The 18768-nt window shown below is 43.3% G+C and overlaps 1 protein-coding gene across 12 annotated transcripts in view; it reads right to left on the bottom strand.

Annotated features, from left to right (window-relative positions):
• LOC110347473 (uncharacterized) overlaps nucleotides 1–15924 on the bottom strand; it is an 84008-nt gene extending 68084 nt beyond the window's left edge. For 4 of the 12 annotated variants that reach the window (XR_015441789.1, XR_015441790.1, XM_087188485.1 and 1 more), the window contains exons 1-5: nucleotides 9917–15924; nucleotides 9100–9256; nucleotides 8607–8657; nucleotides 5496–5681; nucleotides 3946–4104 (exon numbers count right to left, since the gene is read on the bottom strand). Coding sequence is in view for 5 of the 12 variants with exons in the window: in XM_087188485.1 (XP_087044611.1) it covers nucleotides 3980–4104; nucleotides 5496–5681; nucleotides 8607–8657; nucleotides 9100–9256; nucleotides 9917–9991 (594 nt within the window). In the remaining 7 variants the exon portion in view is untranslated. The remainder of the gene's footprint in view (nucleotides 1–3945; nucleotides 4105–5495; nucleotides 5682–8606; nucleotides 8658–9099; nucleotides 9257–9916) is intronic. The other 8 variants (XR_015441792.1, XR_015441793.1, XR_015441794.1 and 5 more) reach the window with 4 other exon arrangements.
• Between the last annotated feature and the right edge of the window lie 2844 nt (nucleotides 15925–18768).

Raw genomic sequence — 18768 nt, 5'->3', positions numbered from 1 at the left:
CTGATGAATCCCAGCTCAGTACCTCCCTTGAACTGCCCACCCCTGGCCTCATCCTCAACAAACCATACTCCCCAGACCTGGGAAACCGAGGGAATGAGCTCTCCAGGTATTTCTTACATTTGAGTGAGTCTGAGGCTCCTGGTCTGAGTTGAGTGAAGTGCCAGCCCCTGGCAATAGCAGTTGCTATTGGGTCAGGTGACCCCAGGCTGGCCTGGCCGACCTCATTGCATTGAAGGGAAGTCATGCATTCATTCCATGGCCCAGGGCAGGTCTCCTCAACACTCTCCAGCTACCCCACTCATCGTGAACAAGAAAGAATATACATTGTCCCAATACAACTGCCCACCAAGGTGTGATCCTGAGAACCACCCTGAAGATCCAGCCAGTCTTAGGCTGGCAGAGAAGGAGACAGAGAACTGTGTCCCTGCATAGAGAGCTGTGTCCCCAAAGATAGCACTGAGGCATGAATCAACCAATCCGGCAGCCTGCCCTGAGTTAGACTTTACTCATGTGAAGTAACAAATGCCTTGACTGCAAAAGCCATTGTGCTGATTACTGAAAACACCATGACCGATCCAGTGCCCCATAGCCACATGCACATCTAGATGTCCACCTCAGCTGCCCAAATCCAAAGAACCCTCAGCAGCTCTCACTTACTGGGTGTGCTAAGAGCTTTGTATCACTTAAGCAATTATTTCAATTATTCTGCAGAGCAATCCTGTCAGGTAGGAACCTTTGGGGCATTGATGGTGAACCTTCTAGAGCTTTCAGTGATACAAACAGCTTGCTGTGGCATGCACGCCATAGGTTCGCCATGACTGCTAAGGGGATCCTCATTTACAGATAAGGAAACCGAGGATGGAAGCATTTGACTAACTTCTCCAAAGCAAGTGGCAGAACCAGAAGCAAGGGTCCTGACTCTAGTGTTTGTACTGCTATGCCCTGAGCCAAACGGAGTTGCCACCTCTTAAATCCCACTGACATCAGAAAGAGAAAGGTAAGGAGGAGTTCTATCAACAGGATTTTACCATCCCGGTGATTTGCCAAACCCTAGTAACCTAAGAGCTGCTGACCCATTGCAAAGCACCAGCTGAGGCAGAAAACGCCAGCTTCTCACCGGAAAACAATGAGCAGGTCCTGGAGCCTTGGGTGGGGCATGAGTCTGTCCCAGAGCACTCGAGTCCATCCAGTCTCAAATGACAGAGAAGGAAGGACCTGGGGAAGGGTCAGCTGTGATCACTTCTATTCAGATCCTCAGTCTCTCCCAGTGTTTTATCAGTAGTCCAGATGCAAGTTGGGGCTGGCTCCACATACCTCAGATATGCTGTGGATGAGCAAGGGAAGGGAGCTCGCATGATAACAAAGAAGGTTCCAACCATGCCTCTCACCTGAAGTGGATTAACTTTTTTTGGTACATGTTTGCCATACATAATGATCACATTCATCATAGGGAATTTGTATCTGTACATAATATATCTTAATCTTTTTTCGCATTTCTTTTCCCTCCCTTCAACTTTTCTTTCCCTCCTCATTTTCAAAAGCTTTTTACCATTTTCTTCTTTTTAAATCCCCTTTCTCCTCCTTCCTTTCCCTTTCCCACCTCTTGTTCCCCCTCCCATTTGAGTATGTTCTTCTTCCTACTTCCCAATAGCTATCCTCCATTTTGCTCCTTATTTACCTTTTGGGTTTCTCACATAAGAAAAACAGTGGGATATTTAAACTTGTGTGTCTGATTTATTTCACTTAAAATTATGATCTCAAAGTACATCCACTTAGCTAAAAATGTTTCAAGTTTATCCTTCTTTATGGCAGAGTAGTACTCCATTATATATAAAAACCGCATTTTCTTTATCTATTCATCCATTGATGGGCATATGGGCTGTTTCCAAGATTTAGCTGTTATAAATTGTGCTGCTATAAACAAGGGTATGCATATATCACTGAAGTGTGATGCTTTTAACTCTTTTAGAAGATCCTAGGAGGGGAATAGCTGGGTCAAATGGAATCCCTAGTTTTAGTTTCTTAAAAAATCTCCACAGAAAAGGACTAACATCTAGAATATATAAAGAACTCAAAAAAATCAGACCCCCCCCCCAAATTTAAAGACCCAATCCAAAAATGGGTACACACTTCTCAGGTGATGAAGTGGAAATGACAAATAAATACATGAAAAAATGTTCAACACCACTGGTCATTCAAGAAGTGCAAATGAAAACAACACTGAGATTCCATCTGACTCCAGAAAGAATGGCTATCACCAAGAAGTCACCCAGTAACAAATGCTGGCAGGGCCAGGGGAAGAATCCCTTCTGCACGTTGGTGGGGAGCAGACTGTGCAGCCACTGTGGAAATGAAGTGTATTAACTCTGAGTCAATTTTAGAGAGGACTGTGTTCTATAAACTGAGCAGAGATGAAATACTGGTCTCCAAAAATCTACCAATGTTTCCAAATAAATTCCAATCTCTAATGCCACAATGTAAAGCCAATCCAATCATCTAATTGAAAGAAAAGAGGAAAACCTCAGCCAAGCAGCTTTGGTTTCTTGTTTTTGTTGTTTGGTTTCTTGTATGCCTTGTTTTTAAATACACATAGATGACCATCCTGTGACTTTTACTTTTCAACCGGCTATTCTAGTAGCCAAAATCATAATCACTTCTCTACTTAAAAAAATAATAAACTAGGCATAATGACACACACCTGCAATGCCTGCACTCTGGGAGGCTGAGACAGGAGAAACAAGAGTTCCAGTGCAGCTTGGGCAACGTCGTGACACTTGTCCCAAAATGCCAGTCAAGGAGAGGAGCAGTGGAGAAAGGCAGAAAAGGAGATTTAATCAGCACAGGAAGCACAGACAAAGAGGTTCAATATCTGCTTTTAAGAGGCTGACAGAAGCTTTAGGGTTTTACAGAAAGGGGAGAAAAGGCAAGGGTTGTGGCTTTGCAGAGCTAGCAGCAGAGGTAACCTTGGCCAAGTTGGTCAGTGGGTCCCTATCTCAGGACTGGCTCTGTGAGGTTCTGGTAGAGCCTTCATTGCTTAAGGGGACAATTTGGTTCTCATCATCTCACCTACAGGGGGTGAGAGCAGCCTCAAGTTTCTGTCATGCGGTAATTGCTCTGGCTTGGTGGTTGACTTCATCATGGGGTCCTCTGCAGGCCTCTGGTTCTGGAATCCAATGTGTTTCAAGTTTAGCACAATGACTGGAGACTTCTATGCCTCATGGGGTTGGGTTGAGGGGCTGGACCTTGTAAAAGCTGGAAATCAGATGTCCCTGCAATTCCTGAAAATTACTCTTTCCTTGGGGTCCTCAGTTTTGAAGGGGGAGGAGACAGGTAGATTTAGGGCTCATGCACTGTGTACCACACACTCCTTAAGTGACTAACATGCCTTACACATAGCTGAGCGGGGATCTGACCCATAGTTCTGTGGTGAAAATGCAGGTGGATGTAAAACAAAGGCAGTAATGCCAAGCTTCTCTTGCTTTTAATTACCCACTGGGCACTGCAGGCCCAGCCTATAGGACTCAGTTACAAGAGGGCTTCACAGTGGCTGTTCCTCCTTGACAAAAGCCAGCATAGGTGGGAGAAGCTCCTGGTGGTAAGACACATCAGAGCCCAAACCCACTTGCTTCATCTTTATTCCCCAGACCAGGCACCATCACCATCACCATCTCCCAAGAGATTTTATCTTCTGTTGCCACCCTTCTCATCTCCATCTTCCCCTCCTTCCCCCACCCCACACTCCGTCCCCAGGCTTTTGCAGCAGCCCTTGTCACTGTAATGCCCTCAGGCTCTGCTGACAACCCAACAATGTGTGCTCCAAATGCACTTAGGTTCTCAGCTCTGCTCCTAACCATTTCCTGTCTTTTAGGAGCATTGATCCTGGTCTCCACTTCAGCTCCCTTTCAACCTGCGGCCCACCAAGAGGGATCAATATGAAGCTTTCACCTGTAGTATCCTAGGACTTGCATTCTGTCCATTCCTAGTTCCCAGGTTCCTCCTCAAGGCCTCCTGTATGCATCCTGGCGATTGGGACTGGGTGGGCAGAAATCTTGCGGCACAGCCTCAGTAGAGGTGGAGACAGCCAAGGTGTCCAAACCATGTGGTCTGAGGAAGAAAAGTCAGCCAAGAGTTTGACCTCACAGTGGTAAAGGGGGCAGATGGACCACAGTGAGACAATGGCCAATACTCAATCTAAAGAACAAAGTTACAGCATAGAAGACTTCTTGTGATATCATCCATGAGACAGAGAGAAAGACAAAAGGTGTAGTGAACAAGAGTAAGAAAGAGGAAATAACTGCACACACAAACATATGTACACACCAAGATTAAAAATAAATAAATTTAAAAACAAGGTGAAATGAAAAATTTCTGGAAAAGAACATGTGATCATTAATTAACTATTGTGTCAAATGGAGCAAGAAATTGATCAGATTGGCATAGTTCTGGGTGTGGCTGAACAGATTTACTGAAGACAGAAGACCCATCCTGGGTGTAAGTGGCACCAACCAATAGACTTGTAGCTTGAATGGAATAAAAAGAGTAGAGAAAGACTAAAGCTTGCTTCTGTTTCTTTGGAGAATCTCCAGTCTTCACCATTGTCTTGGGACCTTCATTTCCAGGCTTCTAGCACAGACTCTTCAGCCTTCCAACACAGTGGACTTCAGTGAGCTCCAGGTCTTTGACTAGATCATTCAGCTTTCCAGGGTACAGACACCTGACTGTGCAGGTGGCTATTGTAATTCTACTTTGTAAATATATTGTATAAATTGTATTATATTATATTATATCTGTTACTCCAGTGAACCCAGACTGACATAGTACAAAACTATAAGAATTGACACAAGAATAAATAGAAAGCTTAACTAGATCAGTGTATACCAGGAATTTAAAATGTAATTAAGATCTCATCTGCTTGAAAGATGTGACCTAAATGTAAGATTGATCTAGAAAATCAAAGGGAAAAATTCATAGATGCCATTTTAAATGCAACTAGCTGTTGTGGTTTGGATAAGTATACTCTCCCAAGGCATATATATTAAAAGCTTGGTCCCCAGGCACTGGGACAATTGAAAGATGGTGGAGCTCCTGAGAGGTGAAGTCTAATGGGAGGAGGCTAAGTCATTTGGGGGCATGTCCTTAAGAGGATCATGGGACCTACGTCTGTTCCTCTTCTCTCTTTGCTTCCTGGCCATGAGTTGAGCAGCTTCCTCGACCATATGCTCCCCACCATGATGTACTTCCTCCTCACCAACCCAAAGGCAATGGGGCCAAACAACTATGGACTGACTGGATTATTTCAGGTATTTGTCATAGAATGGAAAACTGTGGATTAGCTAATAAAATATTCCCAAGAACCTCAGAATATGAGTAGGTAAGTCCAAACCCACAGCATCAGCAAGAATCTCACAGATATGTGGGAGCAACTCAGGACAAACAAATGGACAACTGATGATTGTAAGAGCCAAGAAATTTAGAAATCACCTACAGTTACTCACCCCAAAAGGAAAGGGTCCACACAGACCTGAAGATCCTAACCAATATTTGAACAACAGCCAAAACTGAAAGAGGCTTCTCAGGTTCTGATATGTAGGCAAGTTGCCCAGGCATTGTGACTGAGGTGCTGGAGGGATGAGGTGATCCAGAAGCTCGGGAAAGGACAGATCGCACAATGCAGAGAAATGCTAGGAATGGAACACAAGTTGATCAGAACATAAATGCTCGGGGCAAAGAGGTAAGAATGTTCAGGTATTATCAGGTGAAAGGATCAGAGAAGTTAGATCTCAGGAAGGAGAATTCAGTGAGAAGAAACTCATTAATATAATTTATCACAGTAATGGAGCTAATGAGAAAAATGTCACTCTACAAAGAAAGTTCAATACTCGTCTTAAGAATAATCAATACAATAAAAATTGAGGGATATTTTCTGAACAAAATAGAATACAGCTGGGGATTTAGCTCAGTGGTTCCAGTGTCTACCTCACAAGCACAAGGTCCCAAGTTCAATCGCCAGTACCAAAACAAAAAACAAATAGAATACAAATATCACAGGCCCAAATTGGCATCTAACTTAATGGGAAATCACCAACGAAGATTCTTAATTATATTTATTAATTCATGCATTAGATGGGTAATCTTCACTAACCTCCAGTAAATATTTAGCTTTTCCTTCAACTATTAATAAACTGCAAGAGTAGGAGAATTGCCTGTAACTCTGTCATTAATAGAAATCACATACATTCTCAATTCGCTCTGCAGTTGTTGCCGATATTTCAAAATACTGTTTATACCATTCATTGCTTTGAAACAAAGGTATTTATTAGACTTGACACTGTACCTTTCTTTTTAATGAGTAATAATACTTCAATAACTATTTCAGTACTTTTAAAATCTCATGTACTTTACACATTGAAAAAATCTCAATTCAGAGAGGAGTCCATAAACTTCATATGACTCCAAGGTAGGAGGGCACAAAAAATAATGTATGGACTCCTGCACTGATTACTGCCAATAAAAAAAGGAACAAAGAAAGATCACTCTTCACTTGTGCAAAGGGTTTTCAAGCCAGAACTTGAGCAAGTCTTTATAATAGAACCTATTGCCATCTTGCTGTGCCTGATCTTCCCCCCTTACACACACACACACACACACTCGATTTGGGTTCCTTACTAAATGACAGACAAGGAAAGGAAGGCAAAGGACAGGAAAGAAAGAAACTAATTCACCTGTCCCCAACATTTGTAAACCTCCAGACCTTTTCTGGTTGCAGTTTCCACTTTGCTGGGCTCCCAAGCCAAGCCTAGCAAGAGGAGCAGCTCAGCTTCAGCAGCCAGAAGGCCTTGCAGGAGGGGCTGGGGGTGGAGGCTGGGAGCCCAACAGACCCTTCCTCTCATCTGCAGCTCCTCCTGGCTGTCTGGGGTTTGCTCAACTTCCCGGACATGCACTGGTCCCTCTACAAACATTATAGCCCTTCCGGCAACTCTTCCTATTTGTCTGGGGCCTGGCTCCTTGTGAGATTTAACAGACTCTCCCCAAAACAGGGAAGAGAAGGTCCTGGGTCATCTGTCCTGGCTTGCAGCAAGTGACTAGAACTGAAAGGGCTGTGATGTTGTATTTAACCTGGCAACAAAGACCACCACTACTCAGTGAAATGAGGCAAATCTAAATTTTTCAGGGGGGCCAAGCTGCTATGCACAACTTCATTAGAAAGTTATGAAGACAGGAAGTGAAGCATAACAAAAAATTTTACCTAATGACATTCAAATAACACATTTAAAACACATGCACACCATGAACCCACCCAAATGAAGCAAGTCTGCAGGCTTTATTTGGACTCAGGGGCCACAAGTTTGCAGCCTCAGGCAATTCTTGCTGCTTCTACAAATCACCATCCTGTGGGGAGACACTCTGCCCTAAATTAAGCCTCTGTACATGACATTGCTTTGTACCTGTAATCTGGACTATTTGTTCCTTCTGTCCCCTGGGGAAGCTCTTTGCTGCCCACTCTCTTATCAGTTCCCAGCTGTTCCTCTCACCAGCTCGGCTCCAATGGGCCACGCCTGGTGTCTGAGCAGTGACCCAGGTCAGCGTGCCCTCCTGCTAGGGCTCGGGACTTTCTTTGTACACGCACACACAGAACTACTGCTACAACCAAACCAAATATGTAGCCAAGGAGGCTGCAGGGAGAATCTAAATATAGATACTGTTCAGGTGCAATTTCTTCACTGAACAGGATATACAAACTGAAATTTTTTTTAACTGTTGGAGTAAAATACTTGATTGTGGGCTTCATTCATGAACCAATTCTTTTACATAACCCATGCTTATTTTTAAATATCTTTGCCACTTGACAGTCTACAGAAAGGTAGGTTGACTAGAAAATTAGCATTAACGCTGCTTGCAAATTGCAGGTTTTAATACAGCCACAGAAATAACCAAAGAGAATCAAATTAAGGAAGTGGAACAATCCAAAAGTCTCAAAAGAAAGAAAGAAAGAAATGGCAATTCCTAGCATTTATGCAGCAGACTACAGTTTATAAAGGGCTTTTATTATCCATTGGGATCTCTATACTCCTGTGCAGAAGAGTTATTATCTTGGCTTCACAGACTGAAGTCCAAGTGGTCCCCACAATGTCCCAGCTAGGGCACACTGAGGAACGGGCAGAGCCAGAGCTAGGATTGGAAGTCAGATGAGCTGGCTCAGCCCAATGCTGCTTTACTACAAAGGTCAGCAGGCTCTGTCTGTAAAAGGTCATATAGCCAGTGTGTTAGGCTTTGAGGGCCATGGGGTCTTTATTAGAACTGCCCAACTCTCCCATTGTAGGACAAAAGCCATAGACCATATGTAAACAGACGGCAAGTGTTTCAATAAAACTTTATTTACACAATTAAGTGTACAGCTAGATTTGCCCCACAGACTGTATCTTTCTGACCTCTGCTACACCCCCCTTAAAGCACAATTCACCCTTCATAATCTCATGAACCACCTCACAACTGAACTGGCAACAGAAGGAATAATACTGGAAGAAAAGAAAATAGGTAAGAGAATCCCAGCAAGGACGTTATTGAAAAGGGAGTTTAGTTGAAGAGTCTAGGCGAGACAGACTCACCTCTATCTTCTTCATGACCCAAGGGGCTCTGCCAGCCACCAGAACTGTTTCCTAGAAAAGAAATTGGAAATAGCTTCAAAAGCACAAATCTAATCATTAATTAGTTAATAAGAATTTCATGATGGAAGTAGGTTTAGGAACAAAGTCCTGGGCTTACTTAGTCCCTTATCATTTCTGATTCACAACCAGAGTAGAGTAGAGGCTCAGCCTTGTCACAGGCTGCAGGACACAGCTGCTTTGAGAAGGTGAAGGAACCTGAGGGGCTCTCAGATATTGAGCACCTGCCACCTCCTGACCTGCTTTGGGACACACAGTCCAGCCTCTGCCACGCACCTAGGTCACAAGCTCACTTTGTGCACCAACGAGGCCAGATCCCTGCCCTGGTCTCTGCAGCCTCCTTCTGCTGTACTTGTGTCAGACTCTGATCTGTAATACTGTGGCAAGTACTCCATTCTACCCAAGAGCATGAGAACGATTCATAACCACTACCCACCTTGCATAAGCAAAAGTCTCATTGGCGAGTATAATTTCTTAGTGGTTGTGGCAGGTCTGGAAAGAAAAGGTGTCTTTTCATCATGGGTCCGACCAGGAGGGAGCCAGCTGGGGGAATATGGAGCCATCTTCCATCCTCCAGAGACAGAGAAGCTGTCCTGCAGAGGTGGAACCCTGGACTTAGAGCGTGGCTTGGGTGCTAGCGTGTGAGAGTCCACAGGTGGCAAAGGGGTGGCTGCAACTCAAAAGAATCCCCATGGGAAATTCAGCCAGAGAATTGAACCCCTACACTAGGGGTGTGGGGTGAGGAGGGGAATGCTTTCAGGCACCCACAGCATAGCTTTCCTCTCCCTCCTGCTTTGGAAGTAGGAACCTGGACAATCCCAGGCTGTCCACAATGCCTGGCACTCTACTATCCAATGTGCGAGGCCAGTGCAGACCCCAGACTCAGAAAACCACTGAAACAGCCATTAGGGTGGAGTGTGACCAAGCTGCCTAAAAGGCAGTGGGAGCCCAGGGCTCCTACCTGACCTGTGGCCATGTCTAGGCTGTGACCAGCAGACACCAGGACCCTACCTCACTTGATTCTTCATGCCAGATCACAAACTGGCTGCATCTGATCCATAGCCCTACATTTTCCCTTCCCACCTAGTGTTTTTTCTAAAATGTACTGATAACATTTTAAAAATTAAAAATTTCACATAAAAATCTAGACTTTGATATCCTTTGAAGGAAATAAAGCTACAATCCTCAGCCATATGTTTTACCTCGTAGCCACCAGGTAAAACAATATTTCAACTAGTCAAATATGAACTTACATGGCTATATTCTTCATCATCTGAATCCAAGAGGTCTGTATTCTCTGTGTCTGTATCAGTCAATTCTTGCTCCATTTCACTGTCACAGGAACTTTGGTTCACATGGCCAACGTCAAAGTCATCATCATCATTATCATCATCATCATATATCCCCACTACTCTTCTGTTATGAAAACTTGTATTTTACCATTATGGATCATCCATGCATAAACAATCTGATGATTCACTGCCATTGTACTGAATTGGGCTACTTCTACCAGAAAAATCAAAAGAAAACTTTTTTTAAAAAACAACTCCTAGAGTGGTGTGAGTGTATGATATCCTCTGTGATGCTCAGGTAAACATACACAAAACCTGTTAGATAGAGCACTGTATGAGTGAAAATCCCAGTTTGACACTTTCGCACATGTGCACACACCTTGCCATTTGTTGTACCAAGAGGGTAAACATAAAGATTGCTTCCTGTATCCCTCAGGAAAAGATACTGAGATGCACAGCCAGCTACTATTATGCCAAAGTAAAAATTTACAGTAGAAAAGTAAAGGATGTGTTTGTGAAACTCACAGTTAGGCTCTTAAGCAAAGGTTGGATTTGATGAATTAGGTCTCTGCTAGCCAGGAAATGCCTGCTTCTCATAATCCCCAACCAGTGGTTCAAGGGCTCCCACAACAGCTACTAAACTGAATGCAATTTCCACATGCTAGGACCTGGTGCCAGTGGTCCCAACACTTCCCTCTTGCCCATTTTCTCTCCTGAGTAGTGAGGGTCTTAGTCAGCCACACTGCAAGTATCTTCCTCCTGTCTAGCTCTCACATCTAGAGTCCTGTGTGAGGTGCAATGTCCTAGCCCTGTGAATGGCGACTCTGTCTGACCCCAGCACTTCATTTCTGGCCAGGGTGCCCACACATATCTTCCAGCATCCTCAAGGAGTCAGAATTTCCATGGCTCCCAGCTGTAGACAGGAAGACTTGAGAAGTGGTCTGATAGAAGTACATGGGAAGTTTTGGTTTTCCTGATGGATTGGACAGATGCACATGGTGTATTCCTTTGTGTGTCTTTCTGCCTTGAGCATAGCTGTGATAGCCGGACCTGCAGGAGCCATCTGGGAGCCATGAGGACAAGCTACCATATTAAAGACAGCAGAGCAACTAGAAAGCACTAACACAGAGGTAGAATCTCAACAAGTCATACAGCCCCTATGTTATCTTTGACCAGCCTTTCTTTGGCCTCTGTAATAAAGCAGAAATTAAATATCCTTATTGCTTAAGGTACTTTTAATGGTTATTGAAGTCCTACCTTTTCTTCAGTCTTCTAGATATTCCTGCTATATCATACATGACTCTTATTGCAGCTACAATAACACATGTCCCTAGTGAGCACTCAATAAGGCATTCCTATCAACTATCAATGCTTCTGCAGCTCCATATTCTAGGACACAGGCTCTCAAGTTCCTCTCCACCTGCACAATTCCAGTAGGTTGTCTGGACTGCTTTGGTAATGAACATATGCCTAAGATGCACATTGTAATATCTCTTTTTTTCTGAGTGTCTTCTCTCCTTCATTTGCATATGGAATCTTGAGGGGAGAAAATTTACCATAGATTTCTCCTCATAATATTGAATTTTATCAAACTGTAGAAGTCATACCCCACAGCCGCCCGCCCTGTAATGAGATCACAACTCTGTGACAACTGGCTGAGGGAGTCACGACTCAACAACCCACAGCTTCCCTGATTTGGGTCTTGGCTTCTGACTAGGGTTCATCAGGGAAGGCAGAATATGCCCACTCCCCTGCACAGCAGGTGTTCCCTTCCCTATAACAGGGGCCATCCCCTCCCTTACATCACAGGGGTTGTCCTGGTTCTACTTAGTAGTCTGCAGCTTCCCATCCCAATAGACTCTCTCAGGGTGCACCAGCGCCTTCCCTCTTGTCACTAGAAAGCTTTCCCATTCCTTGCCTGCCTTTAACTCTGGCTGACATGGGAGACAGTGCTGACACCTTTTCTGTGACAACCCCAGGATGTCAGCCTTTGCTTGTTCCCATTGGGCCATCTCTGTGTACTTCTAGAGTCAGCCTGACAAGGTGGTAGTCCACGCAGCAGTTACCTTCCTGCCTGCTCCACAAGCAGTTACTCACCCTGGGGGAATGGGGATGGCACAGGCCATGCCTCAGGTTCAGGAGACCAGCTTGAAACTGCTCAGAGCAGGCTTTAGATAATATTGATTTGGCTTGTGAATTTGGCTACTGATTGAGATTATGAGGCACTCCAAGGCTTAAGTGTAAATTGCCAATTGACCTTTCAGCTGGTGTATGGAGATAGACTTTCCTATGCCAACGGTCACAATTGAGGTCTCAATGATCAGTGAGGTTGTGATGTCTCTATAGAAAGGAAACACTGCAGCTGAGGAATTATGACTGTGCTACCATTCTCTAAGATCAAATGTTAGCTAGATAATACAGGTGGCTTGTTAGCTATGACCTGCAAGATAGCACAGGTGGCTTGTTAACTGTGACCTGGCCTTCACGAGTGTACATAGTTACTTCTTTTTCCAAGCCTGGCTTATTAAGTGCATTAGTTCTCCTATTCCTTTCATCTGTCTTCACCCTATTCCTTACATCTGTGTTCACCCTCTCCCTTGCTATACTGTATAATCATTAATACTGACTAATTCAGTGCTTGTGGTCTTAGCCATGGCAAAGCTAAGATCAGGTGGCCTTTCGCCAGGAGAGAGCTGAAGATCTACTCCTGGCCCCTCAAGTAATAAATTATCATTCTTTATTCTTTATTTCTTGTTCTTTGTAGATTATTCTTTCATCCTCTGCAGTCCCCTCATCAGGTGACTGGGCATCCCCCAGTAATTGATTAGGCTATCAACCTGACAACTGGTTGTGCTATCAACCCAATATCAAGGGTGTTGAAGGAAAATAGTGATTGTGATCACCCTTTGCAGACCCTTGACTGGTGCTGAGGGCAGAGCTGTGGAGAAGAAGCAAGGGAGAGTTTGGCACCACGTCAGAAAAGATGGCAAGTCTGAGGGGGAATCAAAGCAGACAGAGGCCAGTCAGGCTGAAGATCCCCAGAGGACCCTGGTCAAGCCAGAGAGTGAGACAGGGAGCTGGTTCTGGGGAGAACTCTCCTCACCACAAGAAGTGAGATCCAAGTGACAAGAAGGGCACAGGGTGTGACAGACACCATGTCATGCATATCATCTGGTCAACTGACACAGCAAACGTGACCTCACTAGAGGCCTCCTCTACATCTAGACTGCTTCCTCTGGACACTACACCCAGACACAGTGAGTTAAGTTTAATACCCAGGGAGTTCAGGACATGTCACCCCAAAATATGCCACAATGATGTATTAACTATTTTGAGATAAAGTCACTTTAAAAGCAGCAGGTACAAAAAAGATCACCGTGATCTTCCTTCCCCTTCAGAGCAAGAGAAAATTCCCCATGAAATGTTACTCCCTAGTCCATTCTCATCAAGGACAGGAGTGGAGACTACCAAGGAGAATCTGTATGAACAAACCTTGTCACCCCAACCTTTCCTTCCTGGTCACTTCACCCAGTGACCCACGTAAAGTCCCTTCACTGTATCTCAATTTCCCCAGTTTGTACTCTTTGTCTAATTCAGTATATACAGGTTGAACTCTGGGTCTTCATTTCCTTATGAAAGTTCCTGTGCCACACAAACTTACTTTAAATAAATGGTGTGTTTTTCTCCTGTTGATCTGTCTTATGTCAAAATCATGAAAAGCCAGAGGCAGAATGTTGCCCCCCTACAATACCAATCATACAACACCCTCGTCTCACGGGCTGGACCCATGGAATAAAAAGTAGCATTTAATTTGTCAGGCTGGAGTTCTTCATAACAGTCCTGTCATCACTTTCTGTGGCAGTTGAGAAGTCTTGGAAATGATTGGATCCACCCCTGGGGGCAAAGCTGTTGATAGCAAAAGTGCAAAAGACTAGAGAATTCATTCATGCAATCCCCTCCACTGAATTCATTCCTTAAAAAGCCTCAGGGGGGCAACTATAATTAAATGACATTAATTAAAATACTAAAGCTCAGAAAAGGGCAACCACAGGAGGGACAATGGCACAGCATCAAAGAGATTGAAGATAACAAAAATAGCAGCAATCAGCATGCCTGAAAGCCCAGGTTGGGAGCTCAGCTGGAGGCTGTGGAGGAGCCTCAGGGACACTCACCCCATGGGAAGAGCCTGGGGACACAGAGTCTGATGTCACTCTCCAGGGTGTCCGGGAGGTATGTGGCCTTTGTAGATCATAATTAAACATTTTAACATGATTTCCTTTACTGCACAGTCTGTGTTTGGGTTTTGAATTAAAAAGAAAGCACTCTAGTATCCTGCTAAATTATGGAATGATTCTCTCACACGTATTTCTCTGGCTCAAGCTCCATTAGGTTTAGAAATGAAGTTCTTAAAGTCAGTGGTGTTGCAGCTCTTGTGTAGAAACTGAGGAATGCGGTGGATGGATGGATCTCAGACAGAGCTGTGAGACCAGTCAGACCAAAGTGGTCCCCAAAGTAGCCTGACCCAAATTCTCCTGAGAGAGGACAGAGTGCTATCAGCAAGTTTTGTGTCCTTCCAGAGACAATCTATGCACAGATAAGCAAACATGTGCCCAAATACATTACTTTTCATACATACAGCAGCCTATAATGCACACTGTCTATACCAGTGGTCCACAAACTATTGGGCACCAGGAATCACTTTCATGGAAGGCAAGTTTTCCACAGACTAAGGCAGGTTTTAGGATAAGAGTCTCATAGGGAGATCCCTTGAGTGTGCAGTTCACAAAAGAGTTTGCACACCTGTGAGAATCCAACACTGCTGCCGATCTGACAGGAGGTGGAGTTCAGACGGTGATGGAAGCCATGGACAACAGCTGTAAATATGGATGATAACTGCCGGGGATGCAGCTCAGTGGCACTGTGCCTGCCTGGCAAGCGCAAGGTCCCAAGTTCAATCCCTGGTACCAAAATAATAATAATAATAATACAGAGGATACTTTTCTTTCTCTCCTGCTGCTCACCTCCTGCTCTGGGACTTGGTTCCTCACAGGTGGGGGATCCCTGATCTACATGACTTTCTTTTAATTAAAAATATATTTTAGTAAAAAGGACTATGATGTGATATGTATATGTACCAACTCCCCATGATGAACGTATCATAAACAAGTACTGATAAAAATAAACTATATATATATTCTCTAGGATATATATTTTAGAGACCCCTCCCTACTAGATCATGCAGAGCCACTGAGTTGTTTTCAATAGCTGCCAGAGTCTATCAAATAGTTTCCATAGTTGATTTAGTCAATCCCCTATTACACTCTATTACAATCAGTGCTGAAATGAATAACTTCATATGTGGGCTAATTTCATATGCACAATTATATTTATAGGATAAATTCTTATAAATAGATATTCTGAGTCAAAGAGTATTTAAAATGGAGATTAAAAATAGCATCAGTTTTCTTGAGTTGTTTTGTGCATTACATGAGCTTCTGCATATACAATCATCCTAAAAGTTTCAATAAATAGTACTTGGCTTTGAATACAATGTCTTGGGCACTGGATGAGACAGGGCTGAGTTTTGAGCATGGAGGGGTCTAAACAGGCAGAGAGAGGGCAGAAGCAACATTGTACGTGGAGAGACTCTTAGGGACAGTCCAGAGCTGGCCCTGAAGTCACTGTAGGACCTTCAGAAATCATGATATATCTCTCTGGATAAATTTCAAGCATCTACTTCACTGATAAGGCTTTGGCACTTTGGGGAAAAATTCAGATAATAATGGCCAGTTAGGTTTCAAGCTGGTAAATTCTGGTGCAGAAACTTGGTTGACCACTGACCTTGGAAGGATTACTCTGAGGACTTGGGTATTCCTGAGGCTTGGAGGTTCTTCCTAGAGCTTCAACATGGACCACACTCCCCCACGCCAGGTTCCTTGGGACACCACAGCTGAGTGAAATCACCAGTCACTAGTCGCAGAATCAAAAGGATGAGTGACATCAGCTGGCCTTTTAGAAGTCATAAATATTTCATGTAAATATTGCAACCACCATGTCTGTTTTACTGACAACTATTTCTTCCTAGGGTAGTGATGGCAAACCTTTCAGAGAACAAATACAGAAACAGCAACCTCAAACCCACTTATTTATCACAAAGTGCCAACACTGAACTTAAACCTGAATACTGAGATTTTACTTTAGAAAAAACAACTCTAGAGCACCCATAAGGAAGTTCCCCTGCTGCTATCCCATGCTCCTAGGGCAGAGAAGGTGAGCCAGTCTCAACACCCAGAAGGAAGCTCTCCCGCCGCCATCCCACACTCCTAGGGTAGAGGTGAGCCACGTGGGCACCAGAAGCACATATCCCCCCTTCATGAAAATGAAAAGACATGTAAACAAGCTTCAGAAACAGACTTCTGGATCACCTACAGCAACTCCAAAGGGAAATAAGATGGAACGATCTGATACTCAACCACCTGGAATCTCTGAACAGGCAACAAAAGAGGATCTGGGAAAAATGAAATCAGAAATAATTTCTCAGATAACAGCAAAGATTGTGCTCATAGTGCAAGTCAAGATTAATAAATCTAGAGAGGACACAGATAAAAAAATAGAGGATCTGAGGAACATGATGGAAGCCCAACATAGGAAACAAATGGAATCCATAAAACAGATGCAAACAGATTTCCAGGAGATTAAAAACTCCATCAAAAGTCTGCACAGCAGAATGAACAATGGGAGGGTAGAATTTCAGATATAGAAGATAAGATAGCAATTAGTGACCAGGAAAAGAAAAATTGCTTTAAAATTGTAAGGGAACATGAGAAATCAATCCAGCAGCTGCTAGACGATCCAAAGAAGAATACTATAAGACTGATTGGAGTCAATGAAGAAACAGGAGAGAGTGGAGATGACATAAAAAAACTGTTCACAGAAGTGATGGCAGAAAACTTCCCAAGGAGGGGAAAAGAACTTGACATACAGATAAGTGAGGCATATAGGACTCCAGCTAGCTTTGATCAAAAAAAATCTACACACAGGCATATAATAGGATTCCAGAAATTCAACAGAAGAACAAAGTTCTACAAGCAGTTGGAGAAAAGAAACAAATCACATACAAAGGAAAGCCCATCAGAATCACAGCAGACTTCTCAATGCAAACCCTCAAGGCAGGAAGAGCTTGGAGTGATGTATTTCAAGCCCTAAAGGAAAACAGCCTCCAACCCAGATTGATGTACCCTGAAAAACTATCTTCAAAATTGATGGAGAAATAAGATACTTTCATGATAAAGAGCACCTCAGGAACTTCATGAATTCCAAACCAGCACTCCAAAAAATTTTAGACAATACCCTAGGAAAAGACAATGAGGATCACAACCTCAAGAAGCACAGCAGATGATTCTGTCAGACATGACAAGAAATTAAATGCCAAGGGGGAGAATCCAACAAAAAGAAAAAGTCATGACAAGGCTTTTAAAACTTTTAACTTCATCTCCCTAATGAGTGTATAATTCAATCTTGTTATTGTACTGATTAGTATTTTTCTCATTCTAGGCTTGCACACCTTTCCTTGTGCTATACTGGCTATTTATCATCTTCTTATGTCTACTTTTTAATTGGATTGTCTATTAATGAGCTGTCAGAGTTCTTTATATATTCTGGTCATAGGTTATATGCATTGTAAATATGGTCTGTTTAAGGATTACTTTTCATTTTAATGATGTCATTTAAAGTTCTAAATTTTGATGGAATTTCATTTATCAATTTTTTTCTTTTATGTATCATGTTTTTTGTATCCTAGGTAGTTCTTGCCTACCCTGAATTCATACACATTTTCCCTTATAATTTCTTCTTAAAGTTTTATACTTCTAGGCTTTCATATTTAGGTTCATAGATCCCTTCAAGTTATTTTCATGTATGGAAATAAAGGGTTGAGGTTAATTTTTTATATATTAATAAAAAAAAGAAAAAACTACTGTAAGCTGGTGCTCAGCTGCTGGGGCCACTTGGCTGAGTGCTGACAGAGAGGGCTCTGCATGCCTGCTGCAGCACACATGCCATAGGTTTGCCACCACTGGTCTAGGGGATAGAGACACCATACTTTTCACAACTTGGTTTTAAAAACTCTTGGGCATTGCACAGTTCTGCCAAATCTCAATGGCATGTCTGGAAAACTCAGCCTAGGAAACCTGCAAGTTTCTGTGTATGTCTGAGATAACTGTATCTAACCTGACGTTCTGTGGACACTCCCTAAGGCATCTCTCCTGGTTGGGGCTGAGAGGTTGCACCTAGTGCAAGATCACATTGCCCAGGTATTTCTAGCTAGGACACGCTTCCTGCCTGGTTTCCCCTTGCACATTCAAAGTAACAAGTCTAAAAACAAAAAGTCAAATGTTTTTCAGCAAAAAGAAAAAGGACATTCACAGATTTTAGGAACTGGAACACATTCCCTGTATAATAGCTGTTGGTTCATTTCATAAAATTCTTAGTCTGCCCTGGTGACCTAGTACTCAAGTCTCAAACTTTGCAGCCATCTTTTGATTCCCTCCTCTCCAGCCTCTTCCAGTTGCTGCCATATTGAATGAGTCCCCAACCCCACACCTGCATACCCTCTCTATCTTTCTCCCTGCCATAGTCCTAGGCTCTGGTGGTCAGTCTCTTCTCTACATCATCATGGCAGCCTCTAAGCCTTTAAGTGTGCCTTGCCTCTGGTCTCCCTATGACCTCATCTTCTCTCCATGTGGTCGCCAGAGTCACCTTTCAGGATCACAAATCTTGTAGCCTTTATTTTTGGGACATATTCATGACCTTCA

This window comes from Heterocephalus glaber, unplaced genomic scaffold (genome assembly GCF_053883595.1).
Source record: "Heterocephalus glaber isolate CG9 unplaced genomic scaffold, H.glaber_assembly_v1.0 deba00001531, whole genome shotgun sequence".
Classification (NCBI taxonomy): domain Eukaryota; kingdom Metazoa; phylum Chordata; class Mammalia; order Rodentia; family Bathyergidae; genus Heterocephalus; species Heterocephalus glaber.
This window is presented reverse-complemented; position numbering and strand designations above follow the sequence as displayed.